Source organism: Berghia stephanieae, chromosome 1, assembly GCF_034508935.2.
Source record: "Berghia stephanieae isolate SIO BIC M18660-M18661 chromosome 1, UCSD_Bste_1.3, whole genome shotgun sequence".
Lineage (NCBI taxonomy): Eukaryota > Metazoa > Mollusca > Gastropoda > Nudibranchia > Aeolidiidae > Berghia > Berghia stephanieae.
In genome coordinates this window covers 108,225,746-108,250,511 of record NC_088360.1, presented here as the reverse complement: position 1 = coordinate 108,250,511, position 24,766 = coordinate 108,225,746, and the positions used below count along the sequence as shown (strand labels likewise).

Sequence of the window (24,766 nt, the reverse complement as noted above, 5' to 3'; positions counted from 1 at the left end):
TCTCTCTCTCTCTCTCTCTCTCTATCTATCTATCTAGCTAGCTAGCTATCTATGTATGTATAAAATCATAAAAACAAAAATCATGAAATAATAGTGCTCAACTATATGATAAAAGGAGCTATTTATAAAATATTTCAAGTATAATTATGATCAACTCCTACAATTATTGTTTCGAGCATTCGCTATCATCACTTCCTGTTGAGAGAGATGCTCGAAAAAAAATATTGTAGAAGTTATAATAATAAGTCATAATTAATTATACTTGAAATAGTTTATATATATCTATCTATCTATCTATCTATCTATCTATCTATCTATCTATCTATCTATCTATCTATCTATCTATCTATCTATCTATCTATCTATCTATCTATCTATCTATCTATCTATCTATCTATCTATCTATCTATCTATCTATCTATCTATCTATCTATCTATCTATCTATCTATCTATCTATCTATCTATCTATCTATCTATCTATCTATCTATCTATCTATCTATCTATCTATCTATAATAATAATAATAATAATAATAATAATAATAATAATAATAATAATAATAATAATAATAATAATAATAATAATAATAATTTATTGCATCCCAAAAAGGAATTTTTTTTGTACAGACGTGTTATAATTTACACAATAAGATAAAAATACAATGGAAATAGGATGTATATATATAAAAAAAAGGAGCAGCTCTATAATCAGAGCTGCGCTTTATAATATGAATAATTTCAACACTGTAAAATAGTTAAAACTGTCACTATAAATTGAAAATTGAAAAGATTGCAAAACAAATAAATTAATAAATTAATATTTATATTTTTAAAAAGTAAAAATGAGAAATAATTATATAAAATGATTATTGCTTGTTGTTATAAAGCCTAATACTGGACGGCAGAAAAGATTTTCGGTGTCTCTCTGTTTTCGTTGAAATAGAGAAAGGGCGACCACTTCTTTCTGACATAATAATTGATGGTCTTAGTGGATGATACTGGTCATTTAATATTTTAGTTATTTTATTTATACAAAATTTCTCGTATAAAAGATCTACATTGTCAACATCATTTATATAGCGTTTAATGGATTTTTTAAAATTTGAATTTATTTTGTTCCTTTCCACTGCTAAGCAATTGCCTCCCCAAGCTGTTATACAAAATGACAAAACACTTTCGATTACTGCTCTATAAAATAATGTGCAGAGGGTTTTATCTATTCTAAACTGAGAGAGTTTTGGGATCGGAAGGTCCTGGGTTCGAGCCTCGCTCGGCGCATAGTTGAGTCCTTGGAAAAGGCTCTTTACTCACATTCTCTCACAGTAAAATGAGTACCTGGCCGACAACAGTGTCGTCTCTGTCAAAATTTTTTTTTGTAATTTCGCCTAACAGGCGGCATGTCTCGTCCTACATGTTAAGTGTTGCTGTTGGCCAGGGGCCCATTGTAAAGCGCTTGGAGCACGTTTAGTGGATAATGCTCTATAAAAAAGCTAAATTTTTAAATGCTCTTTTTTTTTTCAGGTCTAATAACCCAAATTGTTATGGTCTCATTGTTGTTATGGAAATACATACAACAGTCATGACGTCACTTCCCTCGTAATGATGTATAGCAACTTAGTAACTGGCTCTAAACTATCGGAACAATGGCGGACGCCTTTATGAACAATGTCTCCGACGAGCATAAAAGTGTATCCAGAGGAGAAAAACACTATAGATATGATCATGTCTTGACTTTTATACATTCTGATCCCATGACACACGAAAAGTTCTAGCCAGCATGAAGAATAAAAAGTACCAATTTTCTTTGTTTAGAACCACGCTGCTCGCCGTTGCTGGGCGACGTGACATCAGACTATTGAATCCAATTAAAGGCAGGTTTTCCAAAAACTCGTTAAGTCGATTTTTCTGCTTTTTGAGATTTTTCCTCCATGAGATAAATTGAAACGCAAACTTTACTTTATTTTAAGCATCATTTGGCACAAAAATATTTCCAAGATTTGTGTGAATTTAATGTTTAAATTATATGATAAAATGATAGACGGAATGGGAAATTTCAGGGGAAATAATCCTCCATATCTCAAAATGGGAAAAGCGGAGTTAGGAAGTACAGTAATAACTGGTATTGTTTGTTTAACAAAAGCGTTTAGGGCTTCTCATAATATTATTGGCAGTTATTTCATGAGTATAATATTTTTTTATAAAAAAGTACTGGCGCTATTCAAAATGGTTGAATGCATCACTCCTCCCAACAGCTCAGTTGGAATGGAAGAGCACTTGCTTCAAAAGGACCGAGGTTGATCCCAGGTGAAGTCGAATTCTTTTTTTTTTTTCTTCTTCTTTTTTTTTTTTACCCCGCTGTCTAAGATTTGGCGTAAAATATTTTGCGATAGACTAGCGTCCTATCCAAAGGACGGCAAGCAATTGCTATTCTCCGTTTCAAGCTATAGAGACCGTGTAGAATAAACTCCGACTCCACGGGCCGAATTGCTCTGAAGGACTACTTTAAAAAAAATTATTTTCACTCTACCGTACTGAAAATCTGGCTAAACCCTAGCTGCTTATATTTAAGTGATACTAAGCTGCTAAAAGCTGCGGCTTTAAAAAGTAATAAACAAAAATGGATATAACAGCTTAAAAAAAAAAAAAAGAAAAGCATAAAATAACAAACACGGAACGTTTCGGACTCAAAACCCTTCTTCAACCGACAACGAAAAATAATAATATTTATGAATAGATTACTAAATGTATGTTGATAACGTATTTATGATTGTATATCGGGTTTTTCTTTGTTGGCTGAAGAAGGGTTGGAGCCCGAAACGTTCCGTGTTTGTTATTTGGGTCTTTTTTTTTTTTTCAAAGCTGTTATATTCATTTTTATTTATTACTTTTTACAGTCCGCAGCTTTTAACTGTTAAATTCATTTTTGTTTAGTGCCGTAGACAGATGTAAATGAATAGCAATAGCTGGCAGTAAACAGCGTTGTCTCCGTCACGGAAAAAAAAAAAAACCCCAACAAAACAAACTGTTATATCGCCTAATAGGCGTCATGTTTCGTCGAAAAAAAATGTACTTACCACAAGTTTAGGAGTGAGCATTTTACATGGTTTACACCAAGTGGCGAAGAAGTCAATCACCACCAAGCGTTTGGCTTCCTTTTTAAGAAGTTCATCTAATTCCGCCTAAAAAGTACATGAAAACAAAACACAGGACACGTTCTTTAGTTTTGATAAAGCCTTTTCTATTTCGTGTATCATTGATGCTGGTGGCTCTTTTGGTTCTATGTTGTTGTGAAATAGTATGTCTTTCGCTCGTACAAAGCGTTTGGCTTCCTTTAGAAGAAGGTCATCTAATTCCGCCTAAAAAAAAAGTAAATGAAAACACAAGACACGTTCTTTAGTTTTGACAAAGCCTTTTCTATTTCGTGTATCATTGATGCTGGTGGCTCTTTTGGTTCTATGCGGTTTGTGAAAGTGTGTATGTCTTTCGCCCGTTGTTGTGATTTGAAGAGTGGTTCTCCGTACTCCTTCCATCGCTTCATGATTTGTTCAGGATCTTTTAAGGTTTGTTTCCATACATTTCTTTTGACATATTACATCGGTCACATAGATAAATATTACGACATTCCCGTTTTAACTCTCTCCTTACCACCCATTTTCAGGATTTCCCCCCAAACCTCACGCCCAACTAACACAAAAATAGATTTTTATCACTGAATCACAATAGCAGTAAAGTTCTTCCGATGCATAACTTCTTTAGCAAAACATGCTCTACAACACACTGTTCATTTTCTTTAAATTTCATGATGTACAAAAGAAATTTGAATGAGAAAAATGTTGGTTGTATCGTAACGACTGTGACGATTTTCCTATAGTTGGTAAGGAGAGGGTTAACCATGCTTGTTTATCCCTTTCAGTTGTTGTTTTTTTGTATTCTTCCATTTGTCCCTTAATTCTGGCTTCTCTTTTACTGTTAGCCAGATTGAATTTTTTTCTCTTATCCATCGTTTTGTCTTTTTCTTTCGTTTTCGTCCAAGGATAGAGTCTGCTGTTTCGTGATATAATATTATATTCCTCATATCTATCCATAGATCTTGTGGTGTTATTTCATCTTGGATGTCACAGAGGGCCTCAAATCGGCTTTCTGTTTCTGGCTTTTGTTTCTGGATCTTTTAGTTTATCTGTGTCATATCGGATCACCTGCGCTTCTGCTTTTCTCCGTCTAAAATCTTTCATCTGAAATATTACGGTGGGCTTAAAGGCCTCAAACTAAATGCCAAAAAGATAAAATACATGCAAATCGAAGAAGCCAAAGATCAAGCCATACTAATTAAAAACGAAGAGATTGAAGGTCTCTCATTTTAGATATTTGGGATCCACTAAAAAGCAAAATGGCGACTGCTCGATGGATTTAAATAACCGAATTGCAATGGTGAAATACAGAATGACCTTTCTAAACAATATCTGGAAAGACAAATCCATAGGGCAAAATTTGAAAACAAGTTTAGTAAAAGTATTGGTGTGGACAGTGATGACCTACGGAGCAGAAGGATGGACCCTCAAGAACAAAGACATGTAACGTATAACCTCTGCTGAATTAATGTATTTTGACAGAATGATGATGAGGATCAGCCGGAGGGAAAAAAGAACAAATTATAACAGCATATTGGAAGAGCTGGAAGTCATGCCATAACTACTAAATGTCATCAAAAGGACAAAACTCAGTTTTTTCGGTCACTCATGCCGAAACACATACACCCTAATGAAAGATGTGGTACAAGGGAAAATGGAGGGAAAACGAAGAAGAGGCATAATTATATTTTTTTAAATATCCTAGAAGGGACAGACATGAATGGAAAAGAGTTGTACGATACCGTCAACAGACGGGAGGAACGGGAAGACATTTGTGATGGCAGCCAACGTCAATGAGGACGACGCTGGATATTAAGTAAGTATTTAAGACAATGGAAATTGAGTTCAAATTCCATTGAGTTGATCGACTTATCATCACGTTCATTGAATTGAGAGCAATTTATATATATATATATATATATATATATATATATATATATATATATATATATGTGTGTGTGTGTGTGTGTGTGAGTGCGTGTGTGTTTTTTTGTGTGTACATATAGAAACATACACACAGGCAACAAACACACACAATTTTGATATAATATTTGCTGCCAAAACAGTTAATTGGATGATCACTATTTCATTTCTATTTATTTGTAAATAAATGAATGTTATAATAATAAATAAATAACAGCATAAACTCACTTTGCTTGTGACAAGTGCAATGTCAGGTTCGGATATTGAAGATTTCGAGGCTTTCTCGGATTCGCTGGGAGTTTTTATTGACATACTGTACCTAGAACAGCACCCTATAAATGCAAGATATCATTATCATCATCATCATCATCATCATCATCATCATCATCATCATCATCATCATCATCATCATCATCATCATCATCATCATCATCATCATCATCATCATCATCATTATCGTTATTATTATTATTATTATTATTATTATTATTATTATTATTATTATTATTATTATTATTATTATTATTATTATTATTATTATAAGAAAGAATATCTCATGAGAAAATGCAGAAAAATAGAAGACCTTCAGAGAGAAAACAAGACCAGGGAAATGTATGATGAAATAAAAACCATCACAAAAAGTTTTCAATCACGAATAGGGGTGATAAAAGATGAGCAAGGTAAACCCCTCACAGAAGCAGAAGACATAGCAAATAGGTGGAAAAGATATTGTGAAGATATGTACACAGAAGACCAAATAAACGAAATCCAACCTTTGCAAAACAACATGCAAAATGAAAACGAAGAATCTAGCTTACCACCTCTAAAATCTGAAATAGAATGGGCAATTAAATCACTTAAAGATGGGAAAAGTCCAGGTTGTGACAACATTCAAGCTGAGATGATAAAAGCAAGCGAAGATGAAGGAGTTGAAGTATATCTAAGACTTTGTACGAAAATTTGGGAGAAAGAAATTTGGCCCTCAGATTGGAGGAGAGCAATTTTTATACCATTGCCTAAGAAAGGAGACTTACAACTATGCTCCAACTACCGAACAATATCACTCATCAGTCATGCAAGCAAAATCCTTCTAAAAATTATCATGAACAGGATTGAACGTAAACTGGAAGAAGAAGTCAGTAACACCCAGGCAGGTTTTAGAAAAAAAACAGAGGGACAAGAGACCACATATTCAATTTGCGTCAAATTATTCAGAAGCATCGAGAAGTAAATTCTGGCCTCCACACTTGTTTTATAGACTATTCGAAAGCTTTTGATTGTGTTAATCATGAGAAACTATGGGAAACTCTCCTGGAGATGAACTTTGATCCTAGAATTAGAAACCTGATAAGATCCCTCTATGAGAACCAACAATCAGCGGTACAACTAGAAAGCGGAACAACAGAATGGTTCAAAGTTACAAAAGGAGTAAGACAGGGATGTATTCTATCACCCCATTTGTTCAGCATTTACACTGAAGGTATAATGCGAGATGTGGAAAACGATGTCAGGAGAAGTAATTACAACGAACCTAAAATGCAAGGTCTACCCATAAAAGATCTGAGGTACGCAGACGACACTGCACTATTGTCCACAACACCGGGGGGACTAGAGAATCTAATAACATCTGTAAAGGAACATAGCGAGACCAAAGGCCTTTAGCTGAATATAAAGAAGACCAAAATCATGAATACTGACAAATGCAAAACAGATGCCATCATAAAAATCAATGGAGAAGAAATAGAAAGAGTAAAGAATTTTGAATATCTTGGAGCCAGGATTGAGTACAACGGGAAATCGGCCCCAGAGATCAGGAGGAGACTAGCAATGGCAAGATCAAAGCTAGAAAAGATGAATAATATCTGGAAAGGGCAGTGCATTCAAACAAAAATCAAAATCCTCAAAAGTGTTGTTTTCCCAACTGCAACATATGGATGCGAAGCATGGACTATCAGCAAAGCAGAGAGCACAAAGATCACAGCTTTTGAAATGGCATGCTACAGAAAAATACTCAGAATATCATGGACTGAAAAACAAACAAACAAAGAAGTCCTGAGAAGGATCGGAATAAAATCACCAATTCTTCTTCAAACTGTAAAGAAATTGAAACTAAACTATTTTGGCCACACGACTCGCCACGAATCATTAGAAAAGCACATTCTGCAGACAAGGGTAGACGGCAAGAGAGGAAGAGGTAGACCAACAAGAAGCTGGGAACAAGATATATGTGAATGGCTGGGAATGACAGCAACTCAAGCAAGTAGACTGGCGGAAAACCGTAATCTGTTTCGCAAGAAAGTTCGGGAAGCAACGTCCTACGCAGGATCAGCTGACTAATAGAATAGAATAGAATTATCATTATTATTATATTATTATTATTATTATTATTATTATTATTATTATTATTATTATTATTATTATTATTATTATTATTATTATCATTATTATTATTATCATGATCATCATCATCATCATCATCATCATCATCATCATCATCATCATCATCATCATCATCATCATCATCATCATCATCATCATCATCATCATGATCATCAGCCGCGTCACAAGTGAAAATTTGACAAGGGGCGAGCCAAATTTTATTTTAAAAAATAACTTGAGGGATTATGGGCTCTAAGTGCTTGACAAGCCAACAGCAACACTTAGCATGTTGGACGAAACGCTATGGCGCTATTACAATTGTTTTCGTAAGAGACAGCGTTGTTACTGGCCAGGTACTCATTTTCCATCTGGGTGAGGTGAGAACATTCGACTAAAGTGCCTTTTCCAAGGACTCAACTGTGCACAACAACACAGAGCGGGACGAAGGTGAGTGTCGTCATACCACAAGACCCCAAAGCTGCACCACCGCCTCATTCTAGTTTTTTTGTCGAAATATATGCGGCTATGTGGTCTTGTTGTATGACACTATCTTTCGGATCGGAAAGTCCTGGGTTCGAGCTCCGCTCGTCGCATAGTTGAGTCCTTGGAAAAGGCTCTTTACTCACATTCACATTCTTTCATCGTACTCAGGTGTTAAATGAGAACCTGGCCGTTAACAGCATTGTCTCTGTTAAAAAAAACAAAAACAAACTCGTAATATCGCCTAACACGTCTCTCTGACAGTCGTCATAATGTAAACAATGGCAATGATAGTGATTGGTAAACAAAACAAATTTCACAGGTTTTATTGTCGATGGTATGTGTCTCAGTCAAACGCTCACTGTTCTACCGCTTGATCGTTCAATCAATAGAACCAATACAGAAAACAATGTGTAAAGTTAAACGTTTAAAATATGATCGAGAAAATCGTGTCCATCTGGCGGTATAAAAACAATAACATTGACAACGATCAGAGAGATGTCGATTTCATTCAAGTTATTGCTTATAAACAATCCGCCATGTTTGTCTGAGCACGTTAGAAGGCGTATCACTAATTCCATGTTTGGATTGGTCAAAAATCTATCTACTTACTACTTACTGATTAAGTGTAAGAATAGAGACAGACAATTAGGAAAACAAAGAGAAGAGAATGATGCAAACACTAAATAAATAAAAAGATCCATATCACTCACCGCCCATTCCAGATAATTCAATGTTCCCTCATCTAACTAGTTTGATACTTGAAGTGCTATTCAATTTTTTGTTAAATATATAAATTTAAAACCTTGACAATTCACATCCCAAATTGAATTGAGACAAGAAGTTTTGGACATTTGAATGGTACATAACTGCTTTGACAATGAAAAGTTTCCTACTTCATCAATTTCTAGAGTAACGTCCCGTTGTAAAAATTTCAGTCATATCCGGTTGTTCGGCATTGTTTCTCTTTTATCTCCCCTAACTGTGGTTGTGTTTGAAGCTGAAGGTCAGAGTCGGTTTGTTGTGGGAATATGTTTCATTTCAATATTCATTGTAATTTTTTAGGCGTTGTAGCAGAGGGTACTTTTATTATAAATGACGAATTTTTATTGATGGAGAGAATAAGGAAAGAATACAGAGGGACACAACCAACAAAGGCAAAGTCTCCACACCTGCCGTGACAGCCAGTTCAGAAGACACCCGAGTTTCGGGTGTATTTTGTCACAGAATAATTATAATTCGACACCCGAGTTTCGGGTGTATTTTGTCACAGGATAATTCGACACCCGAGTTCGGGTGTATTTTGCCACAGGATAATTCGACACCTGAATTTGGGGTGTGGATTGTCAGCAAAGAATTTAGCATCCCAAGCAGGATAGAATTTTTTTTCGTAAAAAATATTGTTGAGTTGTCGTTCACTTGAGGGGGGGGGGGGGGGGGGGGGGGGCGGCGGTAAAATTCTACAATTGTTGTTCGTCTTAGCAAACACAAACCATCAACTGCACGACCATTCTCTCTCTCTCTCACTCTCTCTCTCTTGCTTTCTTTCTTTCTTTACATACGCTCTCTCTAGGTTAGTTTTTAAGACCTAAGTGACGTCAACTTCATTCTACCTATAGGTCACATTATATTAAGTACGATCACCCGTCGCTGCGCTGTATGGCCTTGAGCAAGTCATCTCGCTGATGGTAACTGTGACTGCGACTGACAAGGAAGGCCATTGATTTGATTTCCCCGGTTTTGTACGGTCACAAGTACTGCGCATGCGCGATTCGGGTGTCGAATTATCTGGTGACAAAATACACCTGAGTTTTGGGTGTCGAAAAACACTCCGTAAAAAAAAAATCCCTCTTTTATTTTATCCCTAAGGGCAAATTGTTCGTTTTTCTTTTGGGTCGATTCCAAGGGAATTCTGGAATAACCAAGGTGTCGGGAGGCCTTCCGAAAGGTCCTACATCCCCAGTATTCTTGTTCTAGTAGTAGTAGGGGGTTTGGGAGGGGGGGGGGGGGAATTTAAAAAAAAAAAAAGAAAAGAAGTTTCCCCCCTCCCAAACTCCCTACTAGAACATTATGACACGGGAGGCCTTCCGAAAGCTCCTACATCCCCATTATTCTTTTGTTTTATAATGTTCTAGTAGGGGGTTTGGGAGGGAGAAATGTACATTTAGCCTGCGCAATCCTTGACTTGGGGAATTGGCATGCTATTATTATACGGCCTAAATTAAACAAGAAACAATAAATGAAGAACAAGAACAAAACAATTCCTCTCCAAAGTATAAAGAAACAGTTCTATATATGGAAATACGGCTTTACTTTATTAATTTATGAAATATATATTCAATCCCTATTTTAAAAAAAAACATCTTGATCTGATTCTAATTTTTTTTTTTTTCAAGCAAGCTTTTATAAAGGTTTAGGTTCAAGAGAAATAAGAATACTCCATTTTTAGGTGTGTTTATCTTTTCAAAGCAAAGAGGTAGCAATTCTCCAATATTTAGAGGTTCATTTTACTATTATAGTAGACTACTTAAAGACCATTGTGTTGCATGAAGGAAAATATATATTATGCAATTGCCTACTATTTTTTAGCCAATCTCCCTAATTTTTACCTCAAAACGCCCTCGCAAGTGATGTGCCAGGTTGGCAGTTATGCATTTCTAAACATCCTTAGTTATTTCATTTATTTTACAATTGTGCTTGTGTATTGGTCCTTATCAAGGTTCAGGCAGTTGAATTCTTTCTTTATTTTGTCTTTTCTAACATTTTGGAAAGTGCCATTTCATAACGATTCAAATGTGCTGGAACTATACCCGATAATTTAGCACCATTTGGACTAGCCTCTGTTATCTTAAACTTGTTAGTGTTAGTAGTAGTAATGAAATAGGCTGACTTTTATATGTTGTGATTCGATGAAAAAAAAGGGGGGGCACACGTCGTCCCCTCATCCCAGGCCAAATGGGCATTCCTTATTTTATTTTTGAAATGTTGGCAGCTATGCATAACTTGCAATCTCTCTTCTGACTTTTCTTGGAGGGGGGGGGGGGGGGGGGTTAGCAAAGAAACTAAACTAAAGAGACGAAAAAGACTTGCCTCGGAAACAGAAAGAAACAGTTTCATAAATGAAAATACGATTTTACGCCAGGTAGCCAAAATCTTGGTCTCCCTAGACACTTCCTTCACAGACGTGGGTCACATTAGACTAGAAACAATAACATATTTCGGGCAAAACAAATGAATGTCCTGAGATGTTATGTCTGGTCACAACCCTCCTCTATGACTGTGAGAGTTGGACATAACAAAGGAATTAAGAAAAAAGATTGACGCATTTGAAATGCGGTGCTAAAGGCGCTTGGAGTGCATATCTTACACTGAGCACAAAACAAAGAGGTCCTAGACCTTAAATACAAGAAATTGAAAGTTATCACAAAATAATAATAGAATGTCAACTAGGCTTCTTATTCTTTGGACATATCACCCGGAAAAACAGAAATGAATTCCTAGCCATCAATCGTAAAATTAATGGAGAAAGAGCGAGGGGAAAACAAAGATTGATCACCGTTAACTGTATTTTTATTACATGTTTACTTTTTTTGTGTATCACATTGGAAGAATGTAGTCCTTGATAGCCAACGTAAAACCCAATTTCTGTGCAGTAGCAATTACTTCCTAGTCTTTGTAGGATGCTAGCTTTATTTTCTCACCATGAATGTTTAGGTCTCATATTAGCCTTTATAGCACACTCTTGGTATTTCAAGATGATTTACTTGAAAATTTCTTTGTGCACTGAGGGTTACAAATGAAAATGAGATAAGCGCGATTGCCAATTTTCCGAATATTTACTGAATTTAGTATTTTAAAAATTCCCAATATATTTTCCAATCAACTGCTAAACTCAGAAAGAGATTGATCTGTTTGCGTAAAAGTCCAGTAAATTTTTGCCTCCTGAATTGGCAACCCTGATTTGAAAATATGCCACTATGATGACAGCTTATGTTCATAAATCTCATCGGGTTTTTAAAATATATTTGCAGATGGCGTTAGCAAAACCAGTTTTACGTAGACTCCTTCAGGAGAAGACAAAGATTGACTTTGGTATGGCTATTGCCGTCTCATTGGCTGTGGCATTGGGATATAAATATGGAATCCAGGAGCCAAGAAGGAAGAAATTTAATACTTTTTACAAGTAAGACCTTTGTGCTATATGTGTGCGTCCCTGACATAATCAGTCGCATGGTGGAAATTTTGGTTTTGCGTTTTTATGCATTTCTTGAAAGCCCAGTGTCTCCTGAGCATTTTAATCTTTATTTGAAGCAAATCGGGTGATTTTTCATGAAGTTATGGAATAGGGTGTGAAACCCTAATTTTGAGAAAATTGCTTCCAAAGTTGACAAGAGTTGATATTAAATATAATAATTACCTTTATAAAAATAAAAAAATTTAAAAAAATATTTAGGAGTAGAATTCAATTAAAATATTTCATCAATACAGTGCACTCTGGATACGTCGACGTTGCCTAAGTCGATTTTTACCCAAGTCGATTTTTTTTCTTGGTCCCTCCCCCTTCTTCCTATATAACATTAGTAAAAAAAAAAAAAACTCCAGATAAGTCGATGTCGCTTAAGTCGATGTTCTTATCACTCATGACTACAATAAAATCACAAATAAACAAGTATTTCCATTGGTTAAAAAAAGCTACCAGTAAGAATTTTAAGTGGTTAAGAATATCCGCGATTGGCGCACATCGATGTGATGTAGGTGCTTTGCCTGACGTCCGTGTTCAATGTACATAAGCAGTATTGAATAACTTTAATTTCTCCATCTCAAATTTTACATTGTCGCAACTTCAAGTTCAAGATTTTTTTTGGTTCCAATCCCAGGCCATCCTCTGTAATGACCCTCTTAATAAGTATCAATTTTATTAAGAATTTAAGTCAAGTCTACAACTACAATGGCAAACCTATCGCGGAAAAGGAAGATTCCATGCGAAAAAATGAAGATTCGATGCATTTGGAAAGTTTGGCATGCGACAGAAAGTCATCGCATAGGAAATTGGCATACCAGCTATTTCTGTCTCGACGATTTACAAGAAGCATGGCCTTGACCTAGAGGCTCCTACCCTTCCGCTTTTCGCGGAATAATCCCACTTAATTGGTATACATTCCACATTCAAGGCAAAAATTCCGCTTTTCACCTTTCCCATGGAGGAAAATTTAAAAAAAGATCTCTAGTGAAAAAAAAGTGAGCTATGGCTTATTTCGTCAGCATTTCCTATGGTCAATCAACCCACATTTTGTGTGTCTGATTAGTCCCTTCAAAGTGTGTGCTGCTGATGTCTGATAATATTATATGTTTGGGAGGGGGGTTGACTGAAGTATTATTATTATTATTGTGACTCCAATTCGTGAGGTCAATGACCTTGGTAATATTATATGTTGACTTCAATCGGTAATAATATTATTGAGTAACGGTCAGCTTCTTTCCCTATTTAATTTTAGCCATGTGTACGTGTGTGTGTGTGTGTGTGTGTGAGTGTGTACGTGTGTGTACTGGCACGCGAGTTTGTTTGATTAGGTGGGGGGGGGGGGGGGGTGTCCTGACAAGGTTAAATCCATCCATTCAATGCTTTGCTCTCAGACGGCCAGGACCTGTGTGTTCTCTATTATTATTTGACCACATTCTTAGTCTTTACACAATCTGTACATTTTTACGCATTTTATATTTTTAATCATTTGAGTACTTTTGGATTGTCTATTACATTATCTGTTGCAAAGCATGTCATAGTCCATAACAGTAAGTTGATTCCGTTTTTTTAAATCTCAAATTCCGATTTTTATGTATTCTGATTCCTCTATGGGGCTATTGGGGGTAGGAGCCTCTGATGACCACTACAGAGACCGCGCGACATGAAGGGACATACTTTTTCTAGATTGGTTTGCTTTGTTCAAATGCGTTTTTGCTCATTTGGTTACACTCCGGTTAAGTTGATTTTCGGATAAGTCGATTTTTTTTCTCGGTTCCCCTGGGCATCGTCTTATCCGGAGTCCACTGTATGTAGAAAAATGTTTGATTTAATGATTTTTTGATGAGAACTCATTTTCCATAAAAATTTACCCCTTGACTAAAATTGTCAATATCTCTCTTCAAAGCTTTTCACCATGCAACTGATTATCTCAAGGATGCCCACATATTATTTAAGTTCTTGCACCTTCCCCACTTTTTCCCATTCACTTGAAACCTTGAGTTTTTATATAGCGCAATTCCACTAAACATGCTCAAAGGAGATCCCAAACCAGCAACATCACTGAACATGAAAGACGAGACGTGACACATATTAAGCGATATGAAATTTTTCAGTCAGAAACGGCGCTGTTTACGGCCAGGTACTCATTTTACACCTGAGAGCAATGAGAGAAAGTTGAGTAAAGAAACTTTTCCGAGGACTCAAATATGCTCTGTCCAGAGCAGGACTCTAACCTTGGACCTTCTGGTTGCAAGACTTGTCGTGTCATGTCACAAGACCGTATAATCACACAATTCACTCATTGATTTTTAAAAAATTTTCTGGTCCCATTCAAAATTTACATTGCCCAGACAAATTATATATAAATTCTATAAGATTGTTTTAAAAATTGTAATATTGATTATACATTGGCGTCCTCTACAATCAATTGTTTGATTTTTTAAAAATGCATCTTTATTATGCGTGATGTGCTGCAGTCTTGACAACCAGTATGATATCACATATTTAAATACGCTTCAAGGTCCAAAATATGTTAATATGGGAGTGTTGGCCAAAATTTGCTGAGTGCAAAAAGTCGCTGAGTTTGTAACCAAAAAGGGGAAAATTGATAGAAGTGGAAGAGTTGAAGGTCATTTAATATCGTCCTCACTTAGATGTGAACCTGAGGAGATGTTTTCCCACAGGAATTCCTTGGTTTATTAGCTTGATAAAAAGTGTCTCCATAAATTGTTAAATTTGAAATTTTGGATGGTTTTTGCATGTCAAAAATATTATTTCTGGAGGTGAAATATGAGATAATCGTCATAAATATTGGGTGGAAAATATGATTAAATAAATCTTTTCAAGTGGGTGAGTTTGTTGACTAGTCTGATGCTGCTTTTTTTAGCAATGACTATGAAATATATCTCTTTTTGAGGAAAATTTTTGTCTAAAATCCAAGCCCTATCTCCACTGAGTAAAAATGTTTTTGAATTTTGAAAATCCATTTATAAATAAACAAGTTATACAGTTTTAAAGGTGTCATTTATTTGGATGACCCGCAAAGAGGAAAAAAACTCGAAAATATGGGACGCTTTTTCGGCATTTTTTTTTTCGACCTTTGGTTGTATCTTGCGTAATAAGTGGGTTAAAAGATTGAAACTTGAAGAGCAAATTAGGATGGTGTTTTGTAAAATACGGGAAAAGTGCCCGTCATATTCATATGAAATTTTACAACCAAAAAGAAGAAATGTTCATGTATTACCTTGTCAGCGACAAAACCTCCACGCCCGGTAGTTTTAGAAATATTTTACTACAAAGAGTAAAAATCTACTTTTAACGGTCTTCTGGTAATCGCACGAGTTACGAAACAGCTTCGTCCCATATTTTGACGCGAATTTGGGCACTTTGTGAGCGAAAAAGAGGCCCAAAGATTTGTGCGGGATAGTCATTACTACTTTTTTAAACCAGAATTTTTAATTGATGACAATGACGCTATTTTAGTTAGTCATAGATTATGTAATGGACTACATCGATTCGAAAGCATTTTCTCTCTCTCCTATTCCTAATTGAAGAGTTCGATTTCCCATTTAAGGTGTGGAGCTTAATTTTCCATCTCCTTGCAGACACTTGGCTTATTCAGGGTGAAATATTTTGTGTCATTAAAGTCTCATTTAAAGAGACATTTTAACGATAGTTAAGATAATGATTAAAATTTGGGATTTTATGTGTATGTGTGTGTGTCCAGTCAAAATTCATATCCCCTCCCCCTAATTAAATAAACAGATAACTATTTGTTAATAGGATTCAATAGTCCGATGTCACGTAAGCCCAGCAACCAGCAGCTTGGTTCTAAACAGAGAAAATCAGTACTTTTTATTTTTCATGCTGGCTAGAACTTTTTCACATGTCATGTGATCAGAATGTATAACAGTCAAAACATGATCAGATTTATGTTTTTCACCTCTGGATACACTTTTATGATCGTCGGAGAAGTATTTCATAAGGCAGTCCGCCATTGTTCTGATAGTTTAGAACCAGTTACTATGCGTCATTACGATGGAAGTGACGTCACGACTGTTGAAGCCTTTTGCCAATGACTTGTGTTTTCATGGCTTACCCTGCTCATTGCAATTCATGATGTTCAATTTCCATTTCTACACATTGTGAATTTTTAGACATTCTTTTTGTAGTTGTTCCGTGCAATAATTTATGCAACTGTCTTTAGCCAGGTACTCATTTGCACCAAAGTTGTGGGAGAGCTAAGTTGTTAGAATGTCCATTTTGGATACAATATAACTCACCAAGGGTCTCCCAATAGTTCAGTTGTTGTTACAGCACTCGCTTTACACGCAAAGGGACCGAGATCAATCTCGAGTGAAGTGAAGATTTTGTCTATTAGAAAATTAATTGGAGAATCACTTCCAGATTTCACAAATTATCATCGTTCAGAATGTTTGAATTGGGACTGATTCTTTCTTTCCAGGACGTATGACACAGATAAACACTATCAAAGAATGAAGAACGCTGGTGTCTTCCAATGCATCAACAAGGCTGTTGAAGAGGGGAAAATGACATTGGATTGATTAAGGTGAGTCATTTCACAAAAGAGTGAACTTTGTGAGCAAATGTGTGGCAAGCAGGACAGTCCGTCAGAAAGACTACTTTGTAGTTGGTGAGGTTCCTGGCCATTTTGCAATTTACAGTAGATTCCTGGTAAAGTCAAATCCGCTGGAGAAGAAAGATTGATTTACTGTAGCTGTAAGCAAGGTTGACTTTATTGATTTTCAATGGAACACATTAATAAAATGAAGAACAGAAAATTTGGGACCAACTCAAACTTCAACTTTACGCAAAATTTGACTTAAAGAGTGTTGACTCTATGGGGCTTTTACTTTTATTGTATTTAAGCTATTGTAGTGACCAGAAGCTGAGATATGGCAAATCAAAGTCAGTATATCCAGAAAAGTAGAAAAGGAGTCTGGTGATTAGAAGGGGATTTTGACAAAAGGTGTTCAGTGACTTGCGACTGATTTTCAGAGTTTCCAGCACCGACACACATATATTATTGGAGCTATTATATTTCAGAGGACTTTATGTAATATTGCGGTATCGAAAAAGAGGTGGCTATTACTATTGCAGTTTAGGTTAACTTGCAGAGTCAGTGATGATAGTGATAGTGGTAATGTTGGTTGTTGAATTTGTTGTGGTGGATGATTGTTTGTTTTTTTAGACATTCCTTATTCATCCCAGAAGGGAAATTTGTCTTTAGGGTCTTTTCAATGGAAGACTGGGATATTCCAGGAATTACCTGCAAACTCAGCTAAGGTGGGGTGACTTGCTTAATGGCCACTCAGTGCAGTGAGTATTCGAATCCGTTACCGTTCGGGTGTAAGCAAAGACCATATCACTGAGCCATGCTGTCCTTTTTTGGTGATGATGACTGTGTTTTCAATAATGGCGCTGGTATTCATGCTGAAATTAAGGCAGTTTTAAATTTTTTTAATCAGATCATAATTCAGGGCTGCCAATGTCCAGCAAACTGCGGGACAGTCCCACATTTTGAGGTGTGTCCCGCCATCCCGCTAAAGGCAAAAATGTCCTGCATTTCCCTGAATTGATTAAATTTTAAAAAATAAAGAAATTCGTTTCATTGCCTCCACAGCTAACTTTTTAATTTGATCCCTTGCCCCTCAAAAAGGGACCATATATTTTTGGCACTATCTATAGTGCTAAATTATTTGTCAATTGGTCATATTGATGTGGCATTATTAGGATGTGTTGTGTTTGTTATGGTTTTAGTCTTTAAGAATTAGGAAAATTATTTATCTTAAACTGAGAGTGAGACAGTCGTGTCTTTTGTCTGGATTTGACAGTCATATCAAATAGTTGCAGCACTGATATTATTTGCTGTCACCTTCCTCTCCCCCCCCCCCCCTCGCTGTCTATTTTTGACAGAGGTACAGATCTGATACCAATACAAAGTCAATAAAAATAGCGTTATAGTTATACTACCATCTAAGTTAAGATGAGCTGTATTTATCCATTTCTGGAAATTTACATTGGGTATTGCCATAGACTAATGCACAGGCCTCGAAGTGGGCCGGGAAAAGCCGGGAACTTTATTTTGAAATTTCCCGACCGGGAAAAGCCGGGAAAATCGGTGAAAATTGTCTGGGGCCGGGAAAAAGCCGTGAGAAAAATTTAGGTGAACAACAACCCAACATGTATTCTTCCGCGTAATCATTACCCAACCTGCGAACGATCGGCTTAGAGCATGGCAGCAGCCTCTTATGGTTTCCTCACACTACTAGGCCCTATGTTATGACGATCGACCCAATCAGCAAAGTCCGGTCCGCATTCGTAGAGTACACAGACTATTACCATGTTTCCTGTGCATGACGTAATTATAGTGGTTTCGAGTCATCGCTGAAACACTGGAAGACGGCAATGGGATAGTTACGTCAGTTGTTGAATAAATTATCCAGGCACGGTTGATAAGTAAAAAAAGCAAATTATGTTGTAGTTACATTTGAAACAAACAAAGTATATCACTGATCTCGTCTCATTGAGATATAAAGAATGATATAAAAATCAAGAAAATCGGCCGATAAATAAAAAAGTTGCTAAAAAAATCGAAAATAAACAAAAGGAATTTTTAAAATCGAATTTATTCGTAAAACAGTTGGTTTTCAACCGATTTGTCTGAAACAAGGACCAATGTTCTTCTTTTTTCAAGCCGATTTCAACAATGTGACTTTCAAATTCCTCAGAATTATATTTTTACTTTTAGATTTTAGCTTTTAGGCCTTCTAAAAAAGGTGCCACTTGCACAACAATAGCGTAATACATCGACGGCGAGAAGCGTCTTTGTTTCGACCAGCCGGTTCGGTTAGATAGCCTGTGATTGGTCGAAAGACTTAAAGACGCTTGATTCACTCAGTCGACTCATCATTGTCGACAAGACAAGAGTGCTAGAAACACACATCCCTCCCCTCATCTTAGTAGTGTGTGTGTGAGTGTGTGTTTTTTTTTTTTTTTTTTTTTTTTTTTTTTTTTTTGTGTTTTTGACTTGGTCATGAATGCGATTGTTAGCTAAGCTAAGAAAGACGGTCGACGTCCTTAGGCTACTTTAATTAATTTTAGTGACTTGTTATTCAATTATTTGGAGATGGCAGATTAAGGTCGTTTACTCATTGTAATTTGTACTAAGTTTGTTTTGTCTGTCTCTAGATTAACTAGCTTTATTTCATTCATGTGCAATTCAATAAGTAGGCCACAAGTCTTTGGACGCTACTTTCTCTCTCATAGTAATATTCAAATGTCTTTTTCTCTCTATTGATTTCTCTTCTCTTTGTCTCTTTTCTCCCCATTTCTCTCTCTCTCCCTCTCTCTCTCTCTCTCTCTCTCTCTCTCTCTCTCTCTCTCTCGCTCTCTCTCTCTCTCTCTCTCTGTCTCTCTCTTTTTTTTAATATTTTTTTTGCATGTTGTAGGAGGCCCAGACTTCACAGGAATACGTCCAAGTATTAATAGCCAGAGTCAATATATTTCTTTCTCTCAGTCTCAGCCACTCTCTTTTTCACTCACATCTCTCTCTCTCTCTCTCTCTCTCTCTCTCTTCTCTCTCTCTCTCTCTCTCCTCTCTCTCTCTCTCTCTCTCTCTCTCTCTCTCTCTTTTTTTTTTTTTCCTTTTTTTCCCCACGGATGGTGTAGGCTTAGTAGATACTGGATGGCTTGTTATAGTAATATGTACTACGAGTCAATAATTTCCCCTCTTTTCTGATTCTCTCTCTCTCTCTCTCTCTCTCTCTCTCTCTCTCTCTCTCTCTCTCTCTCTCTCTCTCTCTCTCTCTCTCTCTCTCTCTCTCTTTCTCTCTCTCTCTCTTTCTCTCTCTCTCTCTTTCTCTCTCTCTCTTTCTCTCTCTCTCTTTCTCTCCTCTCTCTCTCTCTCTCTCTCTCTCTCTCTCTCTCTATATATATATATATATGTGTGTGTATATATATATATATATATATATATATATATATATATATATATATATATAGGTAGTGGTAACTGGTCTAGAATTGATGAATATGCTTGAAAATTACTACCTTAAAATTTTCCCTAGAGCCTGGAAAAAACCAGGAAAAAACCGGGAAAAAGCAGGGAAAAATATTTTCCTGAATCACTTCTCGGCCTGAATGCAGTTCTGAAAATAATTAAGCAAATAAATAATAATATGGAAATTCAACCACATCGAAGTAAACCAACAAAAACCTTAACAAAACTAAAACACATTTTAAAAAAAATATCTTTCATGCCTCCCCAATTCTCTCTATCTCTCTCTCTCTCTCTCTCTCTCTCTCTCTGTGTTTCATTTACTCACAGCTTCACACACACAGACAACAAACAAACATTCTTCTTCTCATGTATCACCCTAATTCCGTACCTTTTTAATTCTCTATAATTGCCTATAATATATTCACGCCAACAATTTGCCAGTCTTATTCATAACTTGAGCAGCTCTGTACATTTTCCATCTTAAGAAGGAATTCCACACATAGAGATATTTTACTTTTCTACCCCTTTTAAGTTAATTGTCATCTCAGCATGGTTATTATAGTAAATACCCAAACATCGCCGTGTGAGGTCCTCAAAGGTCTAAAGAAATAATTGTGTTGGTAAACTAGGCTCTATGTTGATATTGATAATTTTATATTTACCTATAATTACAATCCTCATTTTCTTATTGTTTTTTCCAGGTGGACAGTTAATCAAGCAAGTTTTTTTTACAGTGTAATTACTTTAATTTATCTAGAGGTATGATTGAAATAAGTACGTTTTCAGAGATTCAGTGCAAGTGTGTTTATTTGGTGTGGTTAGAATAAAATTCAATTTAATACTAACAAAAAATAATGAAAATGGACTTGTTTTTATTTATTTTTTTTATTTTTTTCGTGCCTACAATTGCTGTGAACAGTTTTATATTGGATTTGGATTGGTTGCAGGCTCGTCAATCAGTATGGTTTCTCATATTTAGATACGCTTTGAGGTCCAAAACATAATACAGTAAAATTACTTTAAACCAAAAGAAGCTAAACCGAAAAATACCTTAAACCGCAAAGAATTTAATAAATTGTACTAGTTTCTTCATTATCTTTGTACTAATTCTTACGATGAACCAAAATACTTCTTAGAAGGACTTTCTTTAAACTGAAACAACTTGAGAGCAACTTCCCTTTTTCTCTCTCTATTTTTCTTCAAAAATTCGGGAAGGTGTCCCCACATAATAATGCCCGGCGATATTAAAACAAAGAGCGTAAGTTTAAGATGAGGGTGAGGGGTGGGGGGTAAGGCAAACACTTCAATCACTGCACTTGGGTTTGGCCAGCACCATGATCGCAGACTGGAAAAGGAAGACAACGGGTGACTGGCAGACGAAAAATGAGGAAAGAGGGGGAGTTGGGGTGTAGAATCACGCAAGCGAGATGTTCTCGCTCGTGTGTTGATGCTTTGGAACTGACTGGATTTTCAAGACGACAATAAGGAGGAGGTTGGTAGACAACTTACCATTGACACGCCATTTCATTTCCACTTTGATCGAATTTGTGTGTGAGAGGGGGGGGGGGGTCTATGTAAATAGGCCTTTGAACCTAATGTCTTTCAACAAAAGAGGGATGTGTAGTAGACAGCTTAGCATTGACACGCTTATTCATTTCATCTCTGAGTAGCTGCGCATCATTCATTATCAATTATCGCACAAGAACTTTCGATCTTATTTTAGTTTTACATTTTACTAAAAGTTGTCTAAAAGAAAGCAATGTGCTTACATGTTGGAGTTTAAAATAAAAATACTATGTGAAGTCGATGTAAAAAAGTTGATCAAGACAGAGATATGTAAAAAAACATGGTATCCCGAACTCAACTCTTTCAACAATTTTGAATTGAAAACGAAGACCCCAAAAATATTTTTAAAATGCACCAAAAAAAAAAAAAAAAGAATAAATTAATAAAATTTTTAAAATATAATTTTTAAAATGGTTACGAAGACGGCATTTTTTCAACAACTACATTAAGGGGAAACCCATGATACGATTAAATGAGCAAATTTCTTAAATAGTTACTACCCTTGAAAAACATAGCAAAACGGGGAACTTTCTTTACTTAAACCAAAATGTCTTTAAACCGAAATGGTTTAGAAGGTCCCCAAAATTTTGGTTTAAAGTAATTCTACTGTAATATGGGAATATTGATTGAAATATGATAAATGCAAAAAGTCAACAGTTTGTAACAACAAATAGGGGAGGGGGGGGGGGGTGGAAAATAGTTGAATATCATCTCCACCTAGATGAGAATCTGCTGAGTAGCCAGATAGGTGATTGTCATTGGAATTACAGGATTTTCCTCCCCTCTGCTAGCTTGATAAGTCTCCATGAATTCAATGAACGTTAAATTTTGAAATTTTATATGCTTGCACATGTTGAAAATATGTTGTTTTTTTGTTTTTTTAATTTTGGGCTATATATGGAAAAACTACCAGTTATTTGGAAAAATATGATAAATCTTTTCAAATGGTTGAGGTTGGTTGGCAAGTCTAGTCGTCTGAACTGAGGGTTTGGTCTCATGATTATATACTCTATGGGGTTTTGTTGAATGCAATGTTAGGTCCTGGGTGGGGTTCCTGACCTCCCATAGTGGGCAGGGAAGCACTTACTGTGTCTTCTATACCCTTATTCCTGTTTTCCAACATGCTTTCTGTCTTCGTCTTGGAATGTGTTCACTTGGTTTTGTCCTGGCTCTGGTCGGAGTCCTGGCTGTTAATAGTCAAATGCATAGTTATTGTCTTGGGAGATGATATTTTTTTCTTTGTAAATCATCCCTCTGTTTTGTATTATTATATTTGTTATTTTGAATGTATAATGTAAACATTTGATTGTATTCCTCTTTGTTGGATCTTGTGCTTTATGGTGTTATATTGTGCTCTTGGATTCTACATCTGATCCCTATTTGTTCCCAGTTCCCCTTTGTCTTACTTTCTCTTGGGTGCTTTAATTGTAATTCTAGAACCTTTTATTATCCAATATTCTTCCTTTTTACTGGTTCTGATATAACCGAAATGTGTTGCAAATGCCGAAAACCCTTAAAAACATTAAAAAAAAAAACAATGTGAGGTCAATGATTTATTAAGTACAGTTTGGGCACATCGTGATTTTTAAATACATTTTTTTTCTAATTCGAATTTTAAAAAGTTTGGATGAAATCAACAAATATGTTTTTGTAATTTCCTCAGCAGTGTTCATTTGGGCAAAGCATTATTTTAAATCAACTACAGAAGAAGCATTTTTCGTTTCATACTCGATACTGTTCTTAAGTTTTACAGTTCTGTTAAGAAAAGATACAGATGAGGAATATTTTAAAAGATTGTTTGTGAAAATAAGCAGTATTTTAAAAGATTGCTATATATAAGTAATATTTTAAGAGATTGCTGTAAATATAAGTAATATTTTAAAAGATTGTAAATATACGAAACAGCACCTTGCGTTCCTTGAAACCTTTGGATATAATGAATATTAATTTCCTTGGTGGATTTCTGACCTCAACTCTGGTGGAAGTCAATCTTGCTGTGTCCTCTGACCTCTTTTGTTCTATATTTGTTTTTCATTTCCATGTAGCTTTCGGTCCCAATTTATTTTGTTTTCAAGCGTGGGCATTTTGAGCAGTGACCCGTATGAATGGCATGCTATGTTACTGATTGTTGGTGTTTTTTCTTTTTCTGTCCCCATCTCTCCATGTAACAGTGTTACCTCGATAAAAATTAATGAGGTTTAACTCGTGTTATCGAGGTTAACATGTATAACGGGTGTGCAAAGTGAGAGAAAATGGCATAAAAATCTTCTCTTTTTTTTTAATCGAACCTTATACCACAGCTCATTTCAGAGCTAACTAAACTTCTAACTAGAGGTGCCTAAACTAAACTTCATTTCGTGATAGTCATGGATTAAATAATTACACTTTAAACCACCACAATCATAAACATATTACAATTAAAATTGACAGTCAGTGAGTTGAAATTGGCTGTATGACCGATTTCTGATCCCAAAATGAATATAAATATAAGCTCATTAGCAACGAGTGGTGAGCAAGAATGAGCAAAAGGCGAGTTTTGATCTTTGTCCGACCCCATCCTTATCTATCTTCACAAAACAACTTGTCATAGGGAGCGTTCACATATTACGTCATCAGCTAGGGGGGGAGGGGGGTCTACCAAATGTTGACATGTGTTGACATGGGGGGGGGGGGGGGTCAGACCCAAGATGATGTCATCAAAACATAGGCAAATTAAGCCTATTTCAAAGTTTGTTCCTTTCAAAACAGCTAAAGATAAATTGCTATGATGAGTATTGCCCATCTCTCAAGAAACAAAATGGGAAAGGGGTATCACTTCTCAAAAGGCGAACTTGCCCTAAATGTTCATTGTATCACTCCTCGATCACGCAATGAAAGACCATTCACGAAAATGCGGCATACATGAAGAACAGCAAATGGGAGAAAATGATGACGATGAGGATGAAATTGATGATACTATTTATAGTACATTGCCAGAGGTCCAAGGCAGAAAACATTTTTGAATCTATTAATTTTATGTTTGGAAAT

The 24,766-nt window shown here is 35.8% G+C and overlaps 2 protein-coding genes across 4 annotated transcripts in view; one reads left to right on the top strand and one right to left on the bottom strand.

Annotated features, from left to right (window-relative positions):
* Positions 1-8,797, bottom strand: part of LOC144965147 (thioredoxin-2-like) — a 13,761-nt gene extending 4,964 nt beyond the window's left edge. For both annotated transcript variants that reach the window (XM_078900143.1, XM_078900154.1), the window contains exons 1-3: positions 8,624-8,797; positions 5,280-5,383; positions 3,075-3,179 (exon numbers count right to left, since the gene is read on the bottom strand). In XM_078900143.1, the coding sequence (XP_078756269.1) occupies positions 3,075-3,179; positions 5,280-5,383; positions 8,624-8,630 (216 nt within the window). In that variant the 5' untranslated portion in view covers positions 8,631-8,797. The remainder of the gene's footprint in view (positions 1-3,074; positions 3,180-5,279; positions 5,384-8,623) is intronic.
* Positions 8,798-8,847: 50 nt separating this feature from the next.
* LOC144962688 (cytochrome c oxidase subunit 6C-like) lies at positions 8,848-21,034 on the top strand. 2 transcript variants are annotated; one of them, XM_078895826.1, is made up of 4 exons: positions 8,848-8,916; positions 11,942-12,093; positions 16,616-16,720; positions 20,875-21,034. In XM_078895826.1, exons 2-3 carry the CDS (start codon positions 11,942-11,944, stop codon positions 16,713-16,715), a joined length of 252 nt encoding a protein of 83 aa, XP_078751952.1. In that variant the 5' UTR covers positions 8,848-8,916; the 3' UTR covers positions 16,716-16,720; positions 20,875-21,034. The 2 variants fall into 2 exon arrangements, with proteins under 2 accessions (XP_078751952.1, XP_078751953.1); XM_078895827.1 differs by having other exon boundaries at positions 8,905-8,963.
* The last annotated feature ends 3,732 nt before the right edge of the window (positions 21,035-24,766 follow it).

Coding starts and splice junctions, on each gene's coding strand:
- LOC144962688 (XM_078895826.1), top strand. CDS start 11,942: ATGGCGTTAGCAAAACCAGTTTTACGTAGACTCCTTCAGGAGAAGACA. Junction 12,094..16,615: donor AAATTTAATACTTTTTACAA/GTAAGACCTTTG, acceptor CTTTCTTTCCAG/GACGTATGACACAGATAAAC.